Source organism: Oncorhynchus mykiss, chromosome 21 (assembly GCF_057628025.1).
Source record: "Oncorhynchus mykiss isolate SJ-2025 chromosome 21, ASM5762802v1, whole genome shotgun sequence".
NCBI lineage: Eukaryota > Metazoa > Chordata > Actinopteri > Salmoniformes > Salmonidae > Oncorhynchus > Oncorhynchus mykiss.
The window spans coordinates 5,351,584-5,374,228 of NC_143042.1; the positions used below are offsets into that span (position 1 = coordinate 5,351,584).

Genomic DNA, 22,645 nt, shown 5'->3' on the forward strand with positions numbered 1-22,645 from the left:
TTAATAAGTTCAGAACTAGACATGCTTTAATAAATGTATTCAAACACAGATTAAATCTGTTGAGAAGCCAGCATGATTTTCTTTTTTTTTGCTGTGTGCAATCAAATGGTATGCTGAATTCAAAGTGGAATTGTTTTAATAGATGAATCCTAACTAAGCCTTTTCATTATAAGATGTGATAAATGCTCAATTTCAGCCTGTTTTGTTTTGACATTGGCAAGCTCTTTTATAGGCAGACACTAGGTGCGTTGACACCATCGATTGGGGTCCTGTCTATTTCACCTTTGACCCTTGTCCCCTAGCGCGCCTGGTCCTCGTGGCATTTGGCAAGCACTCTTGATGTGGGAGGCTGTTTGATGTGTCCTGATTCGATCCCTTGACCTGCCTTTTCTCGCCCCCTCTTCCGCCCTACCACCCTTAACCCCTCCTCCTGCCCCTCCTCCTCTCTCCCTGCGGTCACCAGTGCTGTCAGGGGACGGCAGTGGAGGCAGTGATCTCACCATGTCCCCCAGCACAGAGGAGAGGGTCCCCATGCGCAGGTCCAGCACCCCAGAGCAGGAGCGGAGGAGTGGGGGGACGTGCTTCCTGCTGGCTGCCAGTGACTACACCTGCCCTGCCGACGGTGGGGTCAGGAAGACAGGTACTGCACCCCCCCCTCTGGATCAGGATCTTTATGCATGTGCATCAGCACTCGTCATCATGGATGTGTCTATTTTCATGGCTTTTGTTTGGTTTTGAAAGGCATGGCAAATGTCAATGTCATGTTCTTCCCTGACATTTATCCATGATCCATTATTCATTGTTACATCATTATTGGGAATTCATAAATCATCATTCATTAACGGTGATTCATAACTAAATCGTTTAGGCGTTTCTGTCATTGCTTCATTTGTGATATTGGTCACTAAAATACCGCCACCAAACCTAATCCACTAGTCTAGCTTGTGTGATAAGGGAGATCTACTGCTACATTCAGTTGACACTACTCACCCCTTGGGATATGGACAACGATCAGATGATCCACGAAAAGTCTCCTTCCTGTATCTGCCCACATGTTGAATTCCTCCCAGGAAAAGGGAGGAATACGGAGCCCTCGTCTGCTAATGTAATCCAGCCTGAGGCTATAGGGGGTTGTTGCAGTGGCGCAGTCCTGTAGTGTGTCTATGGAAAGGTCATGTTGTGTGGTGACCCAGTCTTCCCACCACTGTGCCCTAAAGGTCATCTGGAAGGTAGTATCCATCTGCAGCACCAGACAGAGCAGACAAAGTGTGCGACAAGCCTTCTATCTTTGAAAGGCATGCTAAATGCCGTCACTAAAATGTAGGCTAAAGAACACAACACAGAACAATACTAAACACTAGACAAATAGAAACAATAGAAATAGAATGTACAGGTGATGCCTGTGTTGAGTTAGAATGACCTGCTGTTTGTACAGGTGCCTGTGTTGAGTTAGAATGACCTGCTGTTTGTACAGGTGCCTGTGTTGAGTTAGAATGACCTGCTGTTTGTACAGGTGCCTGTGTTGAGTTAGAATGACCTTCTGTTTGTGCAGGTGCCTGTGTTGAGTTAGAATGACCTGCTGTTTGTACAGGTGCCTGTGTTGAGTTAGAATGACCTGCTGTTTGTACAGGTGCCTGTGTTGAGTTAGAATGACCTGCTGTTTGTACAGGTGCCTGTGTTGAGTTAGAAGTCATTACCATACTGTATAGTGTCTTCAAAATAACCTTTTTGTTGGAATGAGAAATTACATTTCGGGCCTAATGAACGTTTAGGCCTAAATCGTGCTTCACTGTCTTAATTCCCAAGCTTTATCTCTGTCATCTTGAGCAGTTAATGCTGTGTTAATCTATTCTACACTGTAATATGGAACTCCGTTACGCTTTTGCTAATTGCCTCTTATCAGAAGTGAACTGCCTCTCCAGAAGGCAATCTAAATCTCATGCTTACACTGGGTCTGCTGTATGGCCTGGCAATCAACCCACTCCTCTGTGTGTAATTGGAGAAGGACATGGTTATAACTGTCATTTGGGGTTAATGTTAATTATAGCATTATTACTATAGGATACTTTTAACTGTTGCAGGAGTCTTTTCTTATTATGATACGTTCTATGGTTTACATTGTTATGGTTGATTAATTGATTTGATATTGACTTAGAGCAGCTCTGATGTCTGCACAGTTAGTGCTCCTGTTTAACTAAACCATCCATTACATGGAGACACACACAAAGCCAGTCAGTAAATCTCTCTGGGGTACCAACTCATAAACCTCACAGCCCCCCACGTGTTGACCAGGACAGTGCTGTGCCCTGCTCAGCCCACCTGGGTCTTGAGGCAATCTGCCAGGCATGAGACAACCCTGGGCCTCCCACCACCTGGACCCGTGCCCACCACAGGGCGACTCTGCTTCATCATGGGCTATGGAACAGTTGGGTGCCACAAGGCGAGCGTCCAGCTGTGCCCTCGTCTCAGCCTCCTCAGCCGGCGGTGGCGGTCGCAGCAGTGCAGCGATTAATGCATAAAACATGAGGTCCTTTCTAGTCCCCGGCACTACCTGTCGGCACAAGCTGAAGCTGCCCTTTGTTCTGGCAGCTCGGCTGGTTCTGAAGCGGACTCATTTGCGCGCCGTCCCTTTTGAGTAAACGCTGAAACAAATGGATCCATCTACAGTATGGTAATGATGCTGCAATCCCATTAGCTTGTCTTTCTTCCTCTCCTTCTGTCTTTGTGCCAGCTGATTGGCCAGCTCTGTTAATGGTCTGGCTGGTTTGTCGTTTGTTTGTTTCTCACTGGCGTCTGGACATTTAAAAAGGACTGCTGATAGAAATGAATGTACATTTAGTTGGTGTGCACCACCTGCTGATCAGGCCATTTAAGGATAGTGTGATATTTCCCTGATTACTGTCTATCATCACAGTCATTATTACAGGCTCATCAGTTCTCTTTCCCATTATCATCACCGTCATTTCCACAATCATCATACTCCTCATCATCTTGCTTTACATTTAAACGCAGTTATTTTACATTTAAACGCAGTTATTTTACATTTAAACAAAGTTATTTTACATTTAAACACAGTTATTTTACATTGAAACACAGTTATTTTACATTTAAACGCAGTTATTTTACATTTAAACACAGTTATTTTACATTTAAACGCAGTTATTTTACATTTAAACACAGACATTTTATATTTAAACACAGTTATTTTACATTTAAACGCAGTTATTTTACATTTGAACACAGTTATTTTACATTTAAACACAGTTATTTTACATTTAAACAGTTATTTTACATTTAAACAGTTATTTTACATTTAAACGCAGTTATTTAACATTTAAACGCAGTTATTTTACATTTGAACGCAGTTATTTTACATTTAAGCACAGTTATTTTACATTTGCACGCCCTGTGTTTTTGATGCTGGCTTTATTTCAGCACAAATGCTAGAGCTCCTGAATGAAAAGCAGTTTTCAGCCTGATACAGTGCCTTGCGACAGTATTCGGCCCCCTTGAACTTTGCGACCTTTTGCCACATTTCAGGCTTCAAACATAAAGATATAAAACTGTATTTTTTTGTGAAGAATCAACAACAAGTGGGACACAATCATGAAGTGGTTGGATATTTAATTTCATTACATTTATTGGATATTTCAAACTTTTTTAACAAATCAAAAACTGAAAAATTGGGCGTGCAAAATTATTCAGCCCCTTTACTTTCAGTGCAGCAAACTCTCTCCAGAAGTTCAGTGAGGATCTCTGAATGATCCAATGTTGACTTAAATGACTAATGATGATAAATACAATCCACCTGTGTGTAATCAAGTCTCCGTATAAATGCACCTGCACTGTGATAGTCTCAGAGGTCCGTTAAAAGCGCAGAGAGCATCATGAAGAACAAGGAACACACCAGGCAGGTCCGAGATACTGTTGTGAAGAAGTTTAAAGCCGGATTTGGATACAAAAAGATTTCCCAAGCTTTAAACATCCCAAGGAGCACTGTGCAAGCGATAATATTGAAATGGAAGGAGTATCAGACCACTGCAAATCTACCAAGACCTGGCCGTCCCTCTAAAGTTTCAGCTCATACAAGGAGAAGACTGATCAGAGATGCAGCCAAGAGGCCCATGATCACTCTGGATGAACTGCAGAGATCTACAGCTGAGGTGGGAGACTCTGTCCATAGGACAACAATCAGTCGTCGTATATTGCACAAATCTGGCCTTTATGGAAGAGTGGCAAGAAGAAAGCCATTTCTTAAAGATATCCATAAAAAGTGTCGTTTAAAGTTTGCCACAAGCCACCTGGGAGACACACCAAACATCTGGTCAGATGAAACCAAAATTGAACTTTTTGGCAACAATGCAAAACGTTATGTTTGGCGTAAAAGCAACACAGCTAAACACACCATCCCCACTGTCAAACATGGTGGTGGCAGCATCATGGTTTGGGCCTGCTTTTCTTCAGCAGGGACCGGGAAGATGGTTAAAATTGATGGGAAGATGGATGGAGCCAAATACAGGACCATTCTGGAAGAAAACCTGATGGAGTCTGCAAAAGACCTGAGACTGGGACGGAGATTTGCCTTCCAACAAGACAATGATCCAAAACATAAAGCAAAATCTACAATGGAATGGTTCAAAAATAAACATATCCAGGTGTTAGAATGGCCAAGTCAAAGTCCAGACCTGAATCCAATCGAGAATCTGTGGAAAGAACTGAAAACTGCTGTTCACAAATGCTCTCCATCCAACCTCACTGAGCTCGAGCTGGTTTGCAAGGAGGAATGGGAAAAAATGTCAGTCTCTCGATGTGCAAAACTGATAGAGACATATCCCAAGCGACTTACAGCTGTAATCGCAGCAAAAGGTGGCGCTACAAAGTATTAACTTAAGGGGGCTGAATAATTTTGCACGCCCAATTTTTCAGTTTTTGATTTGTTAAAAAAGTTTGAAATATCCAATAAATGTCGTTCCACTTCATGATTGTGTCCCACTTGATGTTGATTCTTCACAAAAAAATACAGTTTTATATCTTTATGTTTGAAGCCTGAAATGTGGCAAAAGGTCGCAAAGTTCAAGGGGGCCGAATACTTTCGCAAGGCACTGTATATATATATATATATTTAATTAGCAATTGAAATATGAACACATCTGTATGAGATTATTGCTTGAATAAATTGTGTGTGACAAAACATAGTAATGATGCCATTATATGAGACATTCATATTGGCATAACTTCAAGAGCAGTAATTAAAGCAAAGTTCTGTCAACATGTTCAATTAAATGGACGTTTGCCGTCTGACATGTCATGAGAAACTACATATGTGCATGAATCACCGTATGTCTGTACTGCTGCTCTGTCTCACTCCCGTCTCCTGTCTTGTTTCATTCACGTGGCTGGCTTGGACTTGGAATACTTGACCGCGTGCCTGTGTGTGTTCATGTCCCGTTCCTGCGCCCTCGCCCACTCTTCCGAAGGCTGTGAGAAATCCCCAAGCTTAAGCAACGCCCTGAGGCTGTCTCCAGTGACCTCACCCTACGGTTCACCGTGCCCCCTGAGGCGTTCCCGCTCCCCAATACCATCCGTCCTGTGAGGCCCGGCCCAGAGCAAGGCTTGCCTTCCGTCTGAGCACACTCCCCTCCCCCACCCCCAAAACACCCGACAGAAGCCAGCTTCATAGGCGTTAGCTCTCTGTAGCATCCTGGAATCATATAATATACTTTGTGAATGTTGTTAGCTACTTTAGAGACTAACCTTAGTGGTTTCGACCACAGACTAACCCTGCTCTTCTCCTCTTCCATGCAAACGTTGCTTTGAACTGTAGATGTGGTGACCACCCCTGAAGTAGCTTAGCTGTGCATCACTTTGTATTCCCATTACTTCAGTTTTGTTGTACTTTAATAATGGCAATAAAAGGACTCTTGAATGGTGGCTCTAAAAGTAGCAGCCACAACATTTAGTAAATACGTATTCATAATCAGGGAGATTTACATGTTGCTATATTTAGATACTTAGAACATACGTGCTTCCATAAAAAATAAGAAAAATGTCACTTTATTTTGTGGGGGGGGAACTTGTCATGGACTATGTCTTGATTCACACGCTCTCACCTGCCACCCTCTAGCTCTCACCTGTCACTCTCTAGCTCTCACCTGCCACCCTCTAGCTCTCACCTGTCACCCTCTCGCTCTCACCTGCCACCCTCTAGCTCTCACCTGTCACCCTCTCGCTCTCACCTGTCACTCTCTCGCTCTCACCTGCCACCCTCTCGCTCTCACCTGCCACCCTGTCACTCTCACCTGTCACTCTCTCGCTCTCACCTGCCACCCTCTAGCTCTCACCTGCCACGCTGTCGCTCTCACCTGTCACCCTCTCGCTCTCACCTGCCACCCTGTCACTCTCACCTGCCACCCTGTCCCTCTGACCTGCCACCCTGTCACTCTCAGCTGCCACCCTGTCACTCTCACCTGCCACCCTGTCCCTCTGACCTGCCACCCTGTCACTCTCACCTGCCACCCTGTCACTCTGACCTGCCACCCTGTCACTTTCCCCTGTCACTCTGACCTGCCACCCTGTCCCTCTGACCTGCCACCCTGTTTCTCTCACCTTCCACCCTGTCACTCTCACCTGTCACTCTGACCTGCCACCCTGTCACTCTCACCTGCCACCCTGTCACTCTCACCTGCCACCCTGTCACTCTCACCTGCCACCCTGTCCCTCTGACCTGCCACCCTGTCACTCTCACCTGCCACGCTGTCACTTTCCCCTGCCACCCTGTCACTCTCACCTGCCACCCTGTCACTCTCACCTGCTACCCTGTCCCTCTCAACTGCCACCCTGTCCATCTCACCTGCCACCCTGTCACTTTCCCCTGCCACCCTGTCACTCTCACCTGCCACCCTGTCACTCTCACCTGCCACCCTGTGACTCTCACCTGCCACCCTGTCCCTCTGACCTGCCACCCTGTCACTCTCACCTGCCACCCTGTTGCTCTCACCTGCCACCCTGTCACTTTCCCCTGTCATTCTGACCTGCCACCCTGTCACTCTCACCTGCCACCCTGTCACTCTCACCTGCCACCCTGTCACTCTCACCTGCCACTCTGTCACTTTCCCCTGTCACTCTCACCTGCCACCCTGTCACTCTCACCTGCCACCCTGTCACTCTGACCTGCCACCCTGTCACTCTCACCTGCCACCCTGTCACTTTCCCCTGCCACCCTGTCACTCTCACCTGCCACCCTGTCACTCTCACCTGCCACCCTGTGACTCTCACCTGCCACCCTGTCCCTCTCACCTGCCACCCTGTCGCTCTCACCTGCCACCCTGTTGCTCTCCCCTGCCTCTGGCTGGCCCGGTCATCCTGTTTGCATGGATCATCCTGTGTAATCATCTGCCAGCGGTGTGGTGAGAAAGAGAGAAGGAGAGATAAAAACTAAAGGGAAGACAGGTTAGAAACGGTGGGCCTGGGCCGTGGGACTTGTGCATGGGACTTGTGTGTCTGCATCGTGCCATTGGCCTCCACCTGGGGGACTGAACACACAACATAAAATGCACAACAGTGTTTTTCTGTTTTCTCTGCATGTGGGCTATGCTGGTTTGCTACTGTTTCATATGTTTTACTGTGATCTTATTTAACTGTCAATCGCTGTGTTGCCAAGCTGAAGTGTCTCTGATATTGTTTACTCACAGATAACTGCAAAGAGATTGTCTTTACTGGTTTCACGCAAGCAGAGAGCAGCATTCTTTAATTGCTGGGGGAAGGCACATCCCTGGTGGAAAGGTAACATTGTCATTCTGAATGGCATGTGAACTGCCTGCTGAACACTGTGCTGCTGATCCCTGGTGGTCACCTCTGGCTAATGGCCTTTTGTTTTAGTGTGTGTGCAGAAGGGGGTAATTCAACAATTGTAGTCACGGAAATGACATCGGCACCCCCTCTGCATCATGACTCATGGCTTTATACACACATGCGTGCATGTGCACTCATATACACACACAAACATTTGACAGGCGTGTGCACACACACACACCACATTAGACACACACACACACACACACACACACATTAGACACACACACACACACACACACATTAGACACACACACACACACACACACACACACACACATTTCTGTATATTCTTTAAAAGACAGCAGGAATGACTTTGATGGTCCTATCAAACAGAGCTTTTGTTTTATTAATAGCAATGTAATTCATTATTGATGAGAGAATTTACTACTCACATAAATTGTTGCCGATGCTAACAGGTGTGTCGCACGACAGAGGACATTACCATTCAGCAATGTGCCTCACCCAATCCTTTGTCTATACTAGTAGCAGGAAGGTTGCTAAGCAACTGGCACATAGTCAGACGCATCTCACAGTTGCTGAACACACAAACTGTCTCCTAATTCAAACGAAAAGCTCACGACCAGCGCTTTCCATATTTCTATATTAAAATAATTATTGAATCACCCCCTACTCCCATTGCAATACTGTTCATTGATTGAGTGTTTACGATCATGACTTCATAGAATGCCATCGATTTGTATATATTCATCATTACATATAAACTGTAAATGAGAAGCAAATATCTGAACACAAAAATAGCATGAATCTGCATGTGGTTATTCGTATAATGACTATAGATTATTATCATTAGAGAGACGCATTTCTGATATTTAGAGATGTGACCTGCTTTACATTCTGTTTAGCTGTTTACGTGTCCTATTGGAATGACAGCAGTCCTCAGCCAATCAGTGGACTAACAAGACCTATTGGTGTGTGGATCCTGTTGGATCACACAGCGTCACTCAAGGACGTGAACCAACCAGAACACTCACATCGGTGAAGGATTGTTGACTGACAAGCGTCAGGTCCAATGACGCTGCCTGGGAAAACAGGAACTGTCCAAGACTGAGGTCAATTGGAATTCTGGGAATAGATGGGATAGGGGAAGTTGTCTTTTTCCCAGATTCTCAATGTCATGGATATTGAGTGAAGCATAAAACTGTCACAAGAAGAAGAAAAAGGACCCTTCTTGGAAGACGAGGCCAGCTACTTTATCTAGATATTGTGTTTGTAAATAATAACATGATACAGCACATGGGTCAAGGAGCTCCTTTCTCTCTCATCTGTCCTCTGGATTGCGAGCCAGGTACAAGGTCCTGCTTAGACCTCCAGATGAATCAGTCTCCGTGGTTTCCCTCCTCGTAATCAGTGTTATTATGATGCATCAGGCACTACGTGTTCTGAAAATGGACTGTATTAATATGTGAATTCTGCTTCATATACAGTGAAGAGAGAATAACGTGGGATAAGTTGAATAAATGTGACATAGGGTTTCATCAATGCTTTTGTTTCCCTTAGACGTTTTGGTGGATTCCATGACATTGCTGTGGTGTGCGTTTACATGCGTGTGTTTTCAACTCCAGGGTAACATCTAGACAACATGCAGTTGTAAAGCAGAAAAATGAAAACCTATAAGAGACCCATTTCACTCTTCCAGCTAGTTTGAACACATAACAAGGAAGCTTAAAGTACCCTGTAGAGATGTGTTATCCTGGACACCATACCCCAACAATCAGATACAATTTGCAATAATGACACCCAAACAAAAGACACCGATTTGCACTGTGAATTTAGCTACCTGCCACAAGAAATGATACACTGGTCTAGTACAGCCTATATAACAGGACAATGCTAAAGCACCCCTCCATTGACTTGATAGTGAGGGTTGATTTTGACCATCAGTAATTGGGGGATTGGAATACTGTGACCTGCACAGTGAGGACCCCCCCCCCCCCCCCCCCCCCCCCCCCCCCCCCCTCCACACACACACACACACACACACACACAACTCTCTGTGTAGTGCAATGCTGCTTAACTCTGAAATGTCAAGGGACACCAATCAGTATCTATTCTTCTATGACAAAAGTGATTTAAATGTGTTTATTTTTTGTAATCCAGAACATGTAATTATGTGTCTCTTGTGGAGTGCTTGGTTTGCTTGTGAAAGTCAAAGTATCCCAACACTGTTTCTCTCCATTACGTCCACAACTGTCACTTGGGCTTGATCCAGCTTCATGTTCTGTATCTTTTAATGTGAGGACAATTCTAGTTCGAAGTCTGTATCTGTGGAGCATTTGTTGGCATTCTGAAGTGCATGCTATAAAAAAAGACAACATGTCAAATTGTAAAACAGGATGACAACATATATCACGTTCCAAGCGATGTGTAAAATGAAATGCCATGTGAGAAAATCACATAAACATATTTAACTTTTAAACCATTGTTGTTTCTTTACTTCACACAAATGCAGGAGAAGTACTGTCTTTGATAGGGGAACGGCTATAGCACAACGCTGATCCAACTAAGGTCCATCCTTTTTCATAAGACTCACACAGGTAATTGCATTGTAATTGTCTTTGTTCAAGCTACACCATTTTACGCTGTTGACAAATTGAAGAAGGATCCATTTTCATTCAGATATCTAGCATCACCCTGTACTCCTACGGCTTATCGTCAACGATAATGATAGCAGTCGTTGTGATAATGATATGCCTTTTGCCAGTTCTCTCTCCTGTGCTGCCTCTAATTCTCCAGCTGGCGTCGCGCGGCAATCAGCCCCTACGTGCCGGTAACTCAGAGACATCCCAACTATCTTTACACCCATCACCATGGAAACAGCAAACGTGTGTCGTGGAGATGTAAACAGCTGGGGATAGGAGTGTGTTTTACAGGGGAAGAAACTCCACACACCCCGGGCTGTACCCAACTCCCTTAAGAGCGAGCGCGAGACATCCTTAGACAGCCAGGGGGAAAAACCAACAGTAATTTTCTAAATACCAAAATAGTGACTATGAATATAGCATCAGAGCACTGTTCCTTGGCCGTGAGAAACATCACAGACAAGTGTCTGTGAACTAGGCCCTATTGCAACCTACAGTGAAAGACTTACTACTAAAAGTCTCTGTGAACTGGGCACTACTGCAACCTACAGTGAAAGACTTGTACTGAAAGTCTCTGTGAACTGGGTACTACTGCAACCTACAGTGAAAGACTTGTACTAAAAGTCTCTGTGAACTGGGTACTACTGCAACCAACAGTGAAAGACTTTGATCGTCTGCAGGTTTGATGGTAAAAACAAACAACGACAAAAAGAGAAAGACAGAGAAGGATGTGTCGGTGGCAGACGGTAAGTGCTGGTTGAGTGGTATACTGTGTGTCTTAGTAACTCTGTGGAGTAGTTGTGCCAGGTTCTCGGGGACTGGGACGAGGGCGGGGACAGGGGTCAATGAGCTCTCAACCCATTATGATTAACCTGTCAGAATCAGTTAGAATCCAACCTTCATTGACTTCATATTTATATCTGATGAATGGAAACAAGTTTAGATCATCGAACCAAAGCTCTCAACGTCAGAGTGGTGCTTTAATCCTAATAATCACAGTGTAATGACTGTGGTATGAGAGAGGTGTAGTTGAGTAGGGAGCAAAGTGAATCAGGGAATAGAGTGGGTCTCATTTTCAGCCATTGTTTCAGGTTCTGTACTCAGAAAGCCACAGAAAATGCTCTCAATTACAGTTACTGACACAGAGGCCTCTGTCGACAACCACAGGGGCTTGCTGTAGTGGTGTGTGCTGAGTGCTGGATGCACTACAGCAGTAATGATAGCGTTATAGCTCTCCCAAACAGCAATGAGATGAGTGTTGCTATAATGGCCCTCCAGTTAAAATATGATTCATCGCCTGATAACAGTTACATCAGCCTGGTCATTTCAGCGAGTCGGAAAAAACACTGCTATAGTTGTATAGTGTGTAAGTGTAGTGTTGATAGGGTTAAACACTGCTATAGTTGTATAATGTGTATGTGTGGTGTTGATAGGGCTAAACACTGCTATAGTTGTATAGTGTGTAAGTGTAGTGTTGATAGGGTTAAACACTGCTATAGTTGTATAATGTGTATGTGTAGTGTTGATAGGGTTAAACACTGCTATAGTTGTATAGTGTGTAAGTGTAGTGTTGATAGGGTTAAACACTGCTATAGTTGTATAATGTGTATGTGTGGTGTTGATAGGGTTAAACACTGCTATAGTTGTATAGTGTGTAAGTGTAGTGTTGATAGTGTTAAACACTGCTATAGTTGTATAGTGTGTAAGTGTAGTGTTGATAGTGTTAAACACTGCTATAGTTGTATAGTGTGTAAGTGTAGTGTTGATAGGGTTAAACACTGCTATAGTTTTATAATGTGTAAGTGTAGTGTTGATAGGGTTAAACACTGCTATAGTTGTATAATGTGTAAGTGTAGTGTTGATAGGGTTAAACACTGCTATAGTTGTATAATGTGTATGTGTAGTGTTGATAGGGTTAAACACTGCTATAGTTGTATAGTGTGTAAGTGTAGTGTTGATAGGGTTAAACACTGCTATAGTTGTATAATGTGTATGTGTGGTGTTGATAGTGTTCAATGTGTTTCTCCTTAAAGGTCCAGTATAGTCCAACATGTGATGTTTCTGTGTTTCATATGCACGAGTGTACAAAACATTAACAACTCCTGCTCTTTCCATGACATAGACTGACCAGGTGAATCCAGGTGAAAGATATAATCCCTTGCTGATGTCACTTGTTAAATACACTTCAATCCGTGTTGATGAAGGGGAGGAGGCAGGTTAAAGAAGGATTTTAAGCCTGGAGAAAATTGAGACATGGATTGTGCATGTGTGCCATTTAGAGGGTGAATGGGCAAGACACAAGATTTAAGTGCCTTTGAACAGGGTATGGTAATAGGTGCCAGGCGCACCGATTTGTGTCAAGAACTACAACGCTGCTGGGTTTTTCACGCTCAGCAGTTTCCCGTGTGTATCAAGAATGGTCCACCATTGTAGAGTTCATGTCCCGATGAATTAAGGCTGTTCTGAGGGCAAAATGAGAGAGGTGCAACTCAATATTAAGATGGTTTGTACACTCAGTGTATATTTCCACACTATGAGGTTGAATAATACTGTGAAATTGTGAAAATGATGGCAATCTCCTTTTAGTGTAAGAGCTGTTAGAAAAGACCACCTGAAATTTCAGCCTGTTTTGGTGGGATGGAGTTTTGACCAATAAGAAAGGAAGTTCCAAACTTCTCTGCCAATAACAGCTAGTTTTCAATTTTCCCCTCCCCACTCAGACCACTCCCAGAAAGTCCTTAATACATTATTGCTTGAGGCATTGCTCTTGCTAATATGCTATTTATGTTTCTTTTTGTCAATTTGAATTGAAAACAATCCCAGTAAGGTACTTAATGAATTGTTTCCCAGAAATGATTTGATGTTGAGCTAAAAACGTCTACATTGAACCTTGAGTTTTTTCTTCAAGGTCTCGTTAGAAGAAGTATACTACCTCTTTTACTGGGAAGGCGTCATATTAGTATTTAGTGTTGCTGCAGACTTTTCCTGATATGTGGAAATGGGGCATTTTCTTATATGATGAGATGGTTTCATGTCTCTTTTTTCCAGAGGCCTGTGTAGACGCCTTGGTGTGAGTCTCAAGGTCAGAGGTTAATAATGGTTAATAGTGTCTGACCACTTGTTTAACAAACACATTGAACTGCAGCAGCCCCAGACACAGAAATCATGAACAGAATTCTTGACATCTGTTTTACAACGACAAGGTGTCTGACACCCCTGAACTAGACAGATGGAAGATTTGCCTCTCAACAAATAACACCCAGCTAATTTGGTTCCGTGGATGTGGTTCTCAAATAACCAAAGGAGAACCTTGAAGGGACGACACTGTTCAATGTTTGCTGGGCACTTTGGATCAGACGGCTGGCTACACATTGAAATAAACTCCTCCTATGCCATAATAGCTCTTGGGAAATGTAACTTTCTTAATGTGTCATTTAGATTTGGTTTTCAAATGAACATAATGGAATGTATCTGCTATTTAAATAGGCCTACCCAAAATGAGAAAAGTCATGAGAAATGTTAAACATTTAAAAAATATATGTTTTTATGTGGTTGTCAGTAAACAATGTAGTTTTGTGTCTTTAGTTTATTGTACAACAATCAGCTAGAAGTTGTATTTGAATGATTGATGAGCAACATTACCAAGATGACATTGCCACCATTAAGCCGCAAATCGTAGTCATCAAAAGCAGCTCATTGGGTGTTGATCGATTCTCCTAAGTCAGGATTCTCAGGTAACAGTTCACCATTAGCTCCTTGTTAGAGTGACAGGCATATGTTGGTGGTTTAGAAGTACAGCTGCATGACAGAGATTAAGCTTTTAAATCCTGCACATCCCCAGCCCCTCCTCACGTCACCATAGAAACGCATCCCAGTGTGACTCCGGTGAGTGTGTCTGATGTTGGTGACAATTCCCCAGCGCAGGAAGCTATAAATGTTTTCTGTGTGTGTGTGTAATTATCAACAGGAGCTTTCATATTGGTTATTCTTAGATCCTTGGAGATATTAAGCTGGGCATAGGGACAGACATTGGCATTTTTCTCTCGTGATTCCATTCGGTGTATCACAAACAGAGTAGTGATACTTCAAAAAGAACAGTAAACAACTATTTTAGCTTTACACCATGGCATATTGTCTGATATACACATGGCTGGAATGCTGTTTCAGCCAATCAGCATCCAGGATCCAAACTATCAATTGTATAATACAATGTAATAACACATAATACATGTTTTATTACACAGCATGAATAACAGGTTAACCCCAGTTAGCTGGACCCCAGATACTCTTCCTGGGGTCCAGCAGAATTAAGGCAGGTTATACCATTTTTAAAACATTACAATACAGAAGATAGCCCTATTTGGTAAAATACCAAGTCCATATTATGGCAAGAACAGCTCAAATAAGCAAAGAGAAACGAGAGTCCATTATTAATTTAAGACATGAATGTCAGTCAATGCGGAAAATTTCAAGAACTTTGAAAGTTTCTTCAAGTGCAGTCGCAACAAAACATCAAGCACTATGATGGAACTGTATCTCATGAGGACCGCCACAGGAAAAGAAGACACAGAGGTACCTCTGCTGCAGATGACCTGGCCTCCACAATCACCCGACCTCAACCCAATTGAGATGGTTTGGGATGAGTTGGATAGCAGAGTGAAGTAAAAGCAGCCAACAAGGTCTCAGCATATGTGGGAACTCCTTCAAGACTGTTGGAAAATCATTCCAGGTGAAGCTGTTTGAGAGAATGCCACGCGTGTGGCAAAGCTGTCAACAAGGCAAAGGGTGGCTACTTTTAAGAATTTCAAATGTAAAATATATTTTGATTTGTTTAACACTTTTTTGGTTACTACATGATTCCATATGTGTTATTTCATAGTGTTGATGTCTTCACTATTATTCTACAATGTAGAAAACAGTCAAACAATAAATAAAACCCTTGAATGAGTAGGTGTGTCCAAACGTTTGACTGGTACTGAATGTCTATCTACATCTTATCCTATCCACTATATAACACAACTTAGCCGTTTAAAACTGTTCCTTACCGTCCAATTACAAAGCAGTGGTCCCATTACACCGGGGACATACAGTATCTCCGCCCACAAAATGGTCTGTTACTATTGGACAGATGACTTGATTAAATCGGGCATTGTAATGTGGAATTATGTATCTACATTCTCAAGGTCAGAGCCGAGGTTAACATGTTCCCTGTGTCTGCAGGACTGGCTGCTTGTATTGATGATCTTCTCCCTCTGATTGCACAGAGCTCAAAAAAATGTGTTTACACGCTCGATCAAGCCCACCGCAATGGGCTCAACCGAAATGCACTGTACATAGAGTTGATATGATCAACGAGAGAAGATGTCTCCGTTGTCAGGAATTGCATAGCTGTTTGAAATCAAAGAGGTTACATTGAGAATGCATTATTGTCTCTAACAGGTACTAAACTAAACTATCAATTGATTTCGTAAAAAATGCAAGAACTCTAACTCACTTAATTAGGATGTTTTACTCTACTCTACTTTTTTAGTTTGTCTTAACTCAGGTCAACACAATCTTAATGGTTTTCATACATGAAATACCTCAAAGCCATGTTTATTTATGTTTTATTTGTGCTTTGCTGTGCAGCCAGACAGCAAATTAGAGAACACTGTTACTCTCCCATTTAGAGCACTTAAAGGGATACTTTGGGATTTGAAGGAAATAGGTAGTAGACTGCCAGTGATTGCACTAGTGCTAGTTAGCTACTTTCTTCAAACTGCACACAGAGACATAAACATTCTATCCACGAGTTCCTCTGACTGGGGAAGTAGATAAAGGACTTCATTGCCAAAATCCCGAAGTGTCCATTTAAGATAGCCTCTCTTCCACGTTGGTTTATAAGGGGTTTCCGTATAGCAACCTTTATGTCTGCAGTAACCTTCCACTGTATCAACATGAACAATGTAAATAACTGTTTATAACAGCTTCTGCCTCAGAATAACTCACTGAAATGTGTTCATGGTTGTATCCCTAATGGCACCCTATTCTAGTCAAAAATAGTGCATTATAAAAGGAATAAAGTGCAATTTGGAACCCATGTTTACTAGGCCTGCAGCCAAAAAACTGAATCTACATGCAGAAGAGTAGGCTCTCCTGGTGGAGGCACAGCACATAAGAATATGCCGATGTATTGTGCCATGCATACTGTGAATGGGGCGGGTTATTGAAAAACACATCTCAGACATGTCATTTACGATGTGGAGCGTTTATAGACGTGATGAAGTAACAGGCAATTAAGCTGTCATTTTCCCCAACCACTCCTATAGTGGAGCGTGTGAGCCACACACGAATCTTAATCTTATTCCATTTGGGCTTGCATTTATACAGCGGCAAAGCCAAGTATTGTGATCCGAGTGATGAAATCATTGTGAATTGTGACTTCCAGGATTCGAAATAACATCGAACAAATGTTTTTTTGTTTTTGTTATATCAGTCTCTTAAAGATTGTCTTTTTGTTAGAGACAGTGTTTTTCAATCCTGGGGTCACACAAGAGTGCACATTTCTGTCCCAACCCAGTACTAATAACACACCTGATAGAACTCATCAAGGGCTTGATCATTGGTTGATTAGTTAAATAAAATATAGGCCTATTAGCAAAGATATTATTAACTAACCCAAGATAGTTCATCTGAGTCATTTTCTATGTGGAGCAAATGAAACATAGCGGACAGAACAAGCAAGGAGGTGGGCAGAGTCAAGCATGACCTAGCGAGATCCTATTGGAGCGTTGTAGTATTTATTTGCATTTCCGTTAGGGAACGCCTTCTCTGTGAAGTGCACGTGTGCAATAACACAATTCACCCTTGCACTCCTTGAAAACAATACAAAGTTTAGAAACTTTGGCAAAGGGTTACGACTACAAGACTTAGTGCACTCTGTTCGTAACACATTCTACTTTTGGAAACAGAAAACTGTACTGAGATCTTTGATGAGAAAATCAGCAGAACATCGGCCCAGTTCCATTTCGCTCCATTCTCTCCCACTGCCGGCCACTGGGCTTCCTCTCTTCACCATATTTGGTGGGGAGTGGAGATTCCAACCGGATGCTTCACATTTAAACATGCTCTGTGCCTAATATAAAATCTGTCATGACCCATACTACAAACAGAAACTTCATTTTCATCAGGCCTAGAATTAACAAGTTAAACATTCTGTAAACTGCAGTAATGTCTGTAACGTTAGAATTGTAGGTCAGAGAAACCACATCAGAGCAGCCTCTGGAATTAGACAGGAAACTGTGGTCTACAGTGTGTATTGAATCACTGTGCAGTTTTGACATATTTGGAGCAGTTGTATTAGGCCAAGCCCACATCCATGTGTCTTCTCATGCCTTGGAGAGCATGTGTGAATGGGTGAGAAAATGGATCTCGATTGGAGAATTAAGAGATGGCAAGTTGTATTTCACAAAATCCATTTTTACCTTGTTTTAATTAGCTACTGGATTGCTGCCAACAGCTTTCCTGGAGATAAATTCTAATGCACTCAATTATTATTGTTGGAGCCTCGTACAACGTTAAGGAACAGTGTTAATTAAAGATGTGGACTCCCCAACCTCCTCTTCTCCTATGAACAGTGAGAAATTCTGATGGCTGATATTTCCTCAAAGCTAATATACTCTGAAGTTAGATAGGTTCATAGACTTATACACGAAGCAGACAGAATGGTTTATCTTCTAACAAAGTCTACGTTGAAGTAAGCAGTAACTTAGTTGTTTAATAGTAGTTTGTCTCCAGATATGTAAAGCAGTGGTGACTCACTAATGATTGAACTGTGGAATGAAGTCAACCTTTAGTAAAGTGTTGTATGAAGACTACACTCTTATAAAAAGGGTTCCAAAAGGGTCCTTCGGCTAGCCCCATAAGAGAACCATTTTTGGTGCCAGGTAGAACTCTTTTGGGTTCAATGTAGAACCCTCTGTGGAAAAGGTTCTACATGGAACTCAAAAGGGTTCTACCAGGAACCAAACAAGGGTTATTCAAAGGGTTATCCTATGGGAACATCCAACCCCTGTCAGTCAATAAAGTCACCATACTAGAAAACCAGAACAGCTATATGAGATGTTTTGGAGGGCAGCTCTATGGAGAGTTGTAGTCCCTCTCCCAAGGCTGCAATGTGCCCACTGCAATTCTATCCCAAGCAGGTGCCAATCATTGAAACTGATTTCCCCACACCATAAAGACTGGCACAGAAGCATGTTACAGGAAAAAAAATGATGGATGCAGGGGGGCATACTGCCGGTCCACCTTGTAAAACTTAAAGTCAAGGATTAAGTTGAAGTCACATTCTGTGATTATTTACATTCTGTGATTATTTAAAATATATATAATACATTTTTACATTCCCTAAACAAACTGTCCCGCTGTTGCCCCTGACTCTTGGTGGTGCCCCCAACCCCTGGTGGTGCCTCAATATAGTGCAGAGGAGTCTAGGAGAGGAAGCAACTCTTGGTGGTGTCCCCAACTCCTGCTGGTGCCCCCAACTCCTAGTGGTGCCCCCAACTCCTAGTGGTGCCCCCAACTCCTGGTGGTGCCCCCAACTCCTGGTTGTTCCCCCAACTCCTGGTGGTGCCCCCAACCCCTGGTGGTGCCCCCAACTCCTAGTGGTGCCACAATGTAGTGCAGAGGAGCAACTCCTAGCGGTGCCCCCAACTCCTGGTGGTGCCCCCAACTGCTGGTGTGGCCCCAACTCCTGGTGGTGCCACAATGTAGTGCAGGGGAGACTAGGAGAGGAAGCAACATGAGAGTATTGAGTTGCACCCCAGGTCTCAGGGAATGTGACATCACCAGCCCAGGCTCCTCTTGTTCCCCGGAAAATCCCTCTTCTGTGTAAGCGTGGCAGCTAAATGACATGATGCGTTTGGAGCCGATAGGAATAATCCAATTACTTTATTTTGGGGGGGGAAATTAGAGTACAGTTAGACTTGTGTGGAAATCCAATAACACAGTAACTTAGATCAGCCGTGAGATGTATGTCTGCCTGCGTTAATAAACCAGTTGTCTAGTAATTGCCCAGAAAACTGACTTCAAAACAGTCATATGGCAACATCCAAAAGGATTAGAAACATCATCAGGGAACACCAAGGGGACAGGCACTAACAGCATACCAATTACTACTCTGCTATTAGTATAACAGGAGCTTTTCAAATAACACTGCTTAGGAATGATTAAGAGGAGACTGTCCCATGTCAAATTAGGGACTTCTCATCTTGCAGTTGACTCTACATTACCTGGAAGATGGGGTTGATTACACTACACTACAGTAGCTTACAGTTAGTACACTACAGTAGCTTACAGTGAGTACACTACAGTAGCTTACAGTTAGTACACTATACTACAGTAGCTTACAGTTAGTACAGTACAGTAGCTTACAGTTTGTACACTACAGTAGCTTAAAGTTAATACAGTACAGTAGCTTACAGTTAATACACTACACTACAGTATCTTAAAGTTAATACACTACAGTAGCTTACAGTTAGTACACTACAGTAGCTTAAAGATAATACACTACACTACAGTAGCTTAAAGTTAATACACTACACTAGCTTACAGTTAGTACACTACAGTAGCTTACAGTTAATACACTACACTACAGTAGCTTAAAGTTAATACACTACAGTAGCTTACAGTTAGTACACTACATTAGTTTACAGTTAGTACACTACAGTAGCTTAAAGTTAATACACTACAGTAGCTTACAGTTAGCACACTACAGTAGCTTACAGTTAATACACTACAGTAGCTTAAAGTGAATATACTACAGTAGCTTACAGTTAATACACTACACTACAGTAGCTTAAAGTTAATACAGTACAGTAGCTTACAGTTAGTACACTACAGTAGCTTAAAGTTAATACACTACAGTAGCTTACAGTTAATACACTACACTAGCTTACAGTTAGTACATTACACTACAGTAGCTTAAAGTTAATACACTACACTAGCTTACAGTTAGTACACTACACTACAGTAGCTTACAGTTAGTACACTATAGTAGCTTACAGTTAGTACACTACAGTAGCTTACAGTTAGTACACTACAGTATCTTGCAGTAAGTACACTACAGTAGCTTACAGTTAGTACACTACAGTAGCTTACAGTTAATACACTACACTACATTAGCTTAAAGTTAATAAACTACAGTAGCTTACAGTTAGTACACTACAGTAGCTTACAGTTAATACACTACGCTACAGTAGCTTAAAGTTAATACAGTACAGTAGCTTACAGTTAGTACACTACAGTAGCTTAAAGTTAATACACTACAGTAGCTTACAGTTAATACACTACACTACAGTAGCTTAAAGTTAATACACTACACTAGCTTACAGTTAGTACACTACACTACAGTAGCTTACAGTTAGTACACTACACTACAGTAGCTTACAGTTAGTACACTACAGTAGCTTACAGTTAGTACACTACAGTAGCTTACAGTTAGTACACTACAGTATCTTGCAGTAAGTACACTACAGTAGCTTACAGTTAGTACACTACAGTAGCTTACAGTTAATACACTACACTACATTAGCTTAAAGTTAATACACTACAGTTGCTTACAGTTAGTACACTACAGTAGCTTACAGTTAATACACTACACTACATTAGCTTAAAGTTAATACACTACAGTAGCTTACAGTTAGTACACTACAGTAGCTTACAGTAAGTACACTACACTACAGTAGCTTAAAGTTAATACAGTACACTAGCTTACAGTTAGTACACTACAGTAGCTTACAGTTAGTACACTACAGTAGCTTACAGTAAGTACACTACAGTAGCTTACAGTTAGTACACTACAGTAGCTTACAGTAAGTACACTACACTACGGTAGCTTAAAGTTAATACAGTACACTAGCTTACAGTTAGTACACTACAGTAGCTTAAAGTTAATACACTACAGTAGCTTAAAGTTAATACAGTACACTACAGCAGCTTAAAGTTAGTACACTACAGTAGCTTAAAGTTAGTACACTACAGTAGCTTAACGTTAGTACACTACAGTAGCTTAAAGTTAATACACTACATTAGCTTCAAGTTAATACAGTACATTAGCTTAAAGTTAATACACTACATTAGCTTAAAGTTAATACAGTACATTAGCTTAAAGTTAATACACTACATTAGCTTAAAGTTAATACAGTACAGTAGCTTAAAGTTAATACAGTACAGTAGCTTACAGTTAGTACACTGCAGTAGCTTAAAGTTAATACACTACAGTAGCTTAAAGTTAGTACACTACAGTAGCTTACAGTTAGTACACTACAGTAGCTTACAGTTAGTACACTACAGTAGCTTAAAGTTAATACACTACAGTAGCTTAAAGTTAATACACTACAGTAGCTTAAAGTTAGTACACTACAGTAGCTTACAGTTAGTACACTACAGTAGCTTAAAGTTAATACACTACAGTAGCTTACAGTTAGTACACTACAGTAGCTTAAAGTTAATACACTACAGTAGCTTAAAGTTAATACACTACAGTAGCTTAAAGTTAATACACTACAGTAGCTTACAGTTAATACACTACACTACAGTAGCTTAAAGTTAGTACACTACAGTAGCTTACAGTTAGTACAGTATTTGGATATTTCAGTTTACTGAAATATGTTGACACTGATTAGACAATAAAATACATTTGTCTATCTAACTTTTGAATTAGGACAGGTAACTACTCTAGACCACATCTATCATTGCCACATGTGCAATGTCAAGACTGCATGCAGTATATGTTGAAATAATTGTATAATTGAGTGTTGATGATCAAAAACAAAGCATACCTACTGTATAGTCCCTATGGCTTATTCTGATGTTTCCTAGCTTTAAATAAACCCTTAAAGGCATCCATGCACAAACATGGAGGTACCAATCCCAGACTACAACTTTAAAGAGGAGACTAGGTTCTTATAAACTGCCATTCAAGCAGCCAGGCATGAATGCAAACACACTTCAGAGGGGCTATTGATCGTGAGGCGCCAGACGACACTGCCCTTCATTTCCAGTATAATGAAACATAATCACTCTGACAGTGACATCTTTGTTTATTCATAGACAGGCTTCAGATGTCTGGTTCTCTTCCAACTTGCAAAGAGTCGGAGAACGAGAAATAGAGAGGGGGGGGTTAGAGAGAGATAGAGAGACAGAGGGGGAGA

At 42.0% G+C, this 22,645-nt stretch overlaps 1 protein-coding gene across 3 annotated transcripts in view; it reads left to right on the top strand.

Moving 5' to 3' along the window:
- LOC110499784 (voltage-gated potassium channel KCNC2) overlaps positions 1–10,291 on the top strand; it is an 80,933-nt gene extending 70,642 nt beyond the window's left edge. The window contains exons 3-6 of one of the 3 annotated variants that reach the window (XM_090213583.1): positions 464–640; positions 5,478–5,540; positions 7,692–7,782; positions 8,718–10,282. In XM_090213583.1, coding sequence (XP_090069709.1) covers positions 464–640; positions 5,478–5,540; positions 7,692–7,750 — 299 coding nt within the window. In that variant the 3' untranslated portion in view covers positions 7,751–7,782; positions 8,718–10,282. Of the gene's footprint in view, positions 1–463; positions 641–5,477; positions 6,048–7,691; positions 7,783–8,717 lie in introns of those variants that run through there. The other 2 variants (XM_090213582.1, XM_036957031.2) reach the window with 2 other exon arrangements.
- The last annotated feature ends 12,354 nt before the right edge of the window (positions 10,292–22,645 follow it).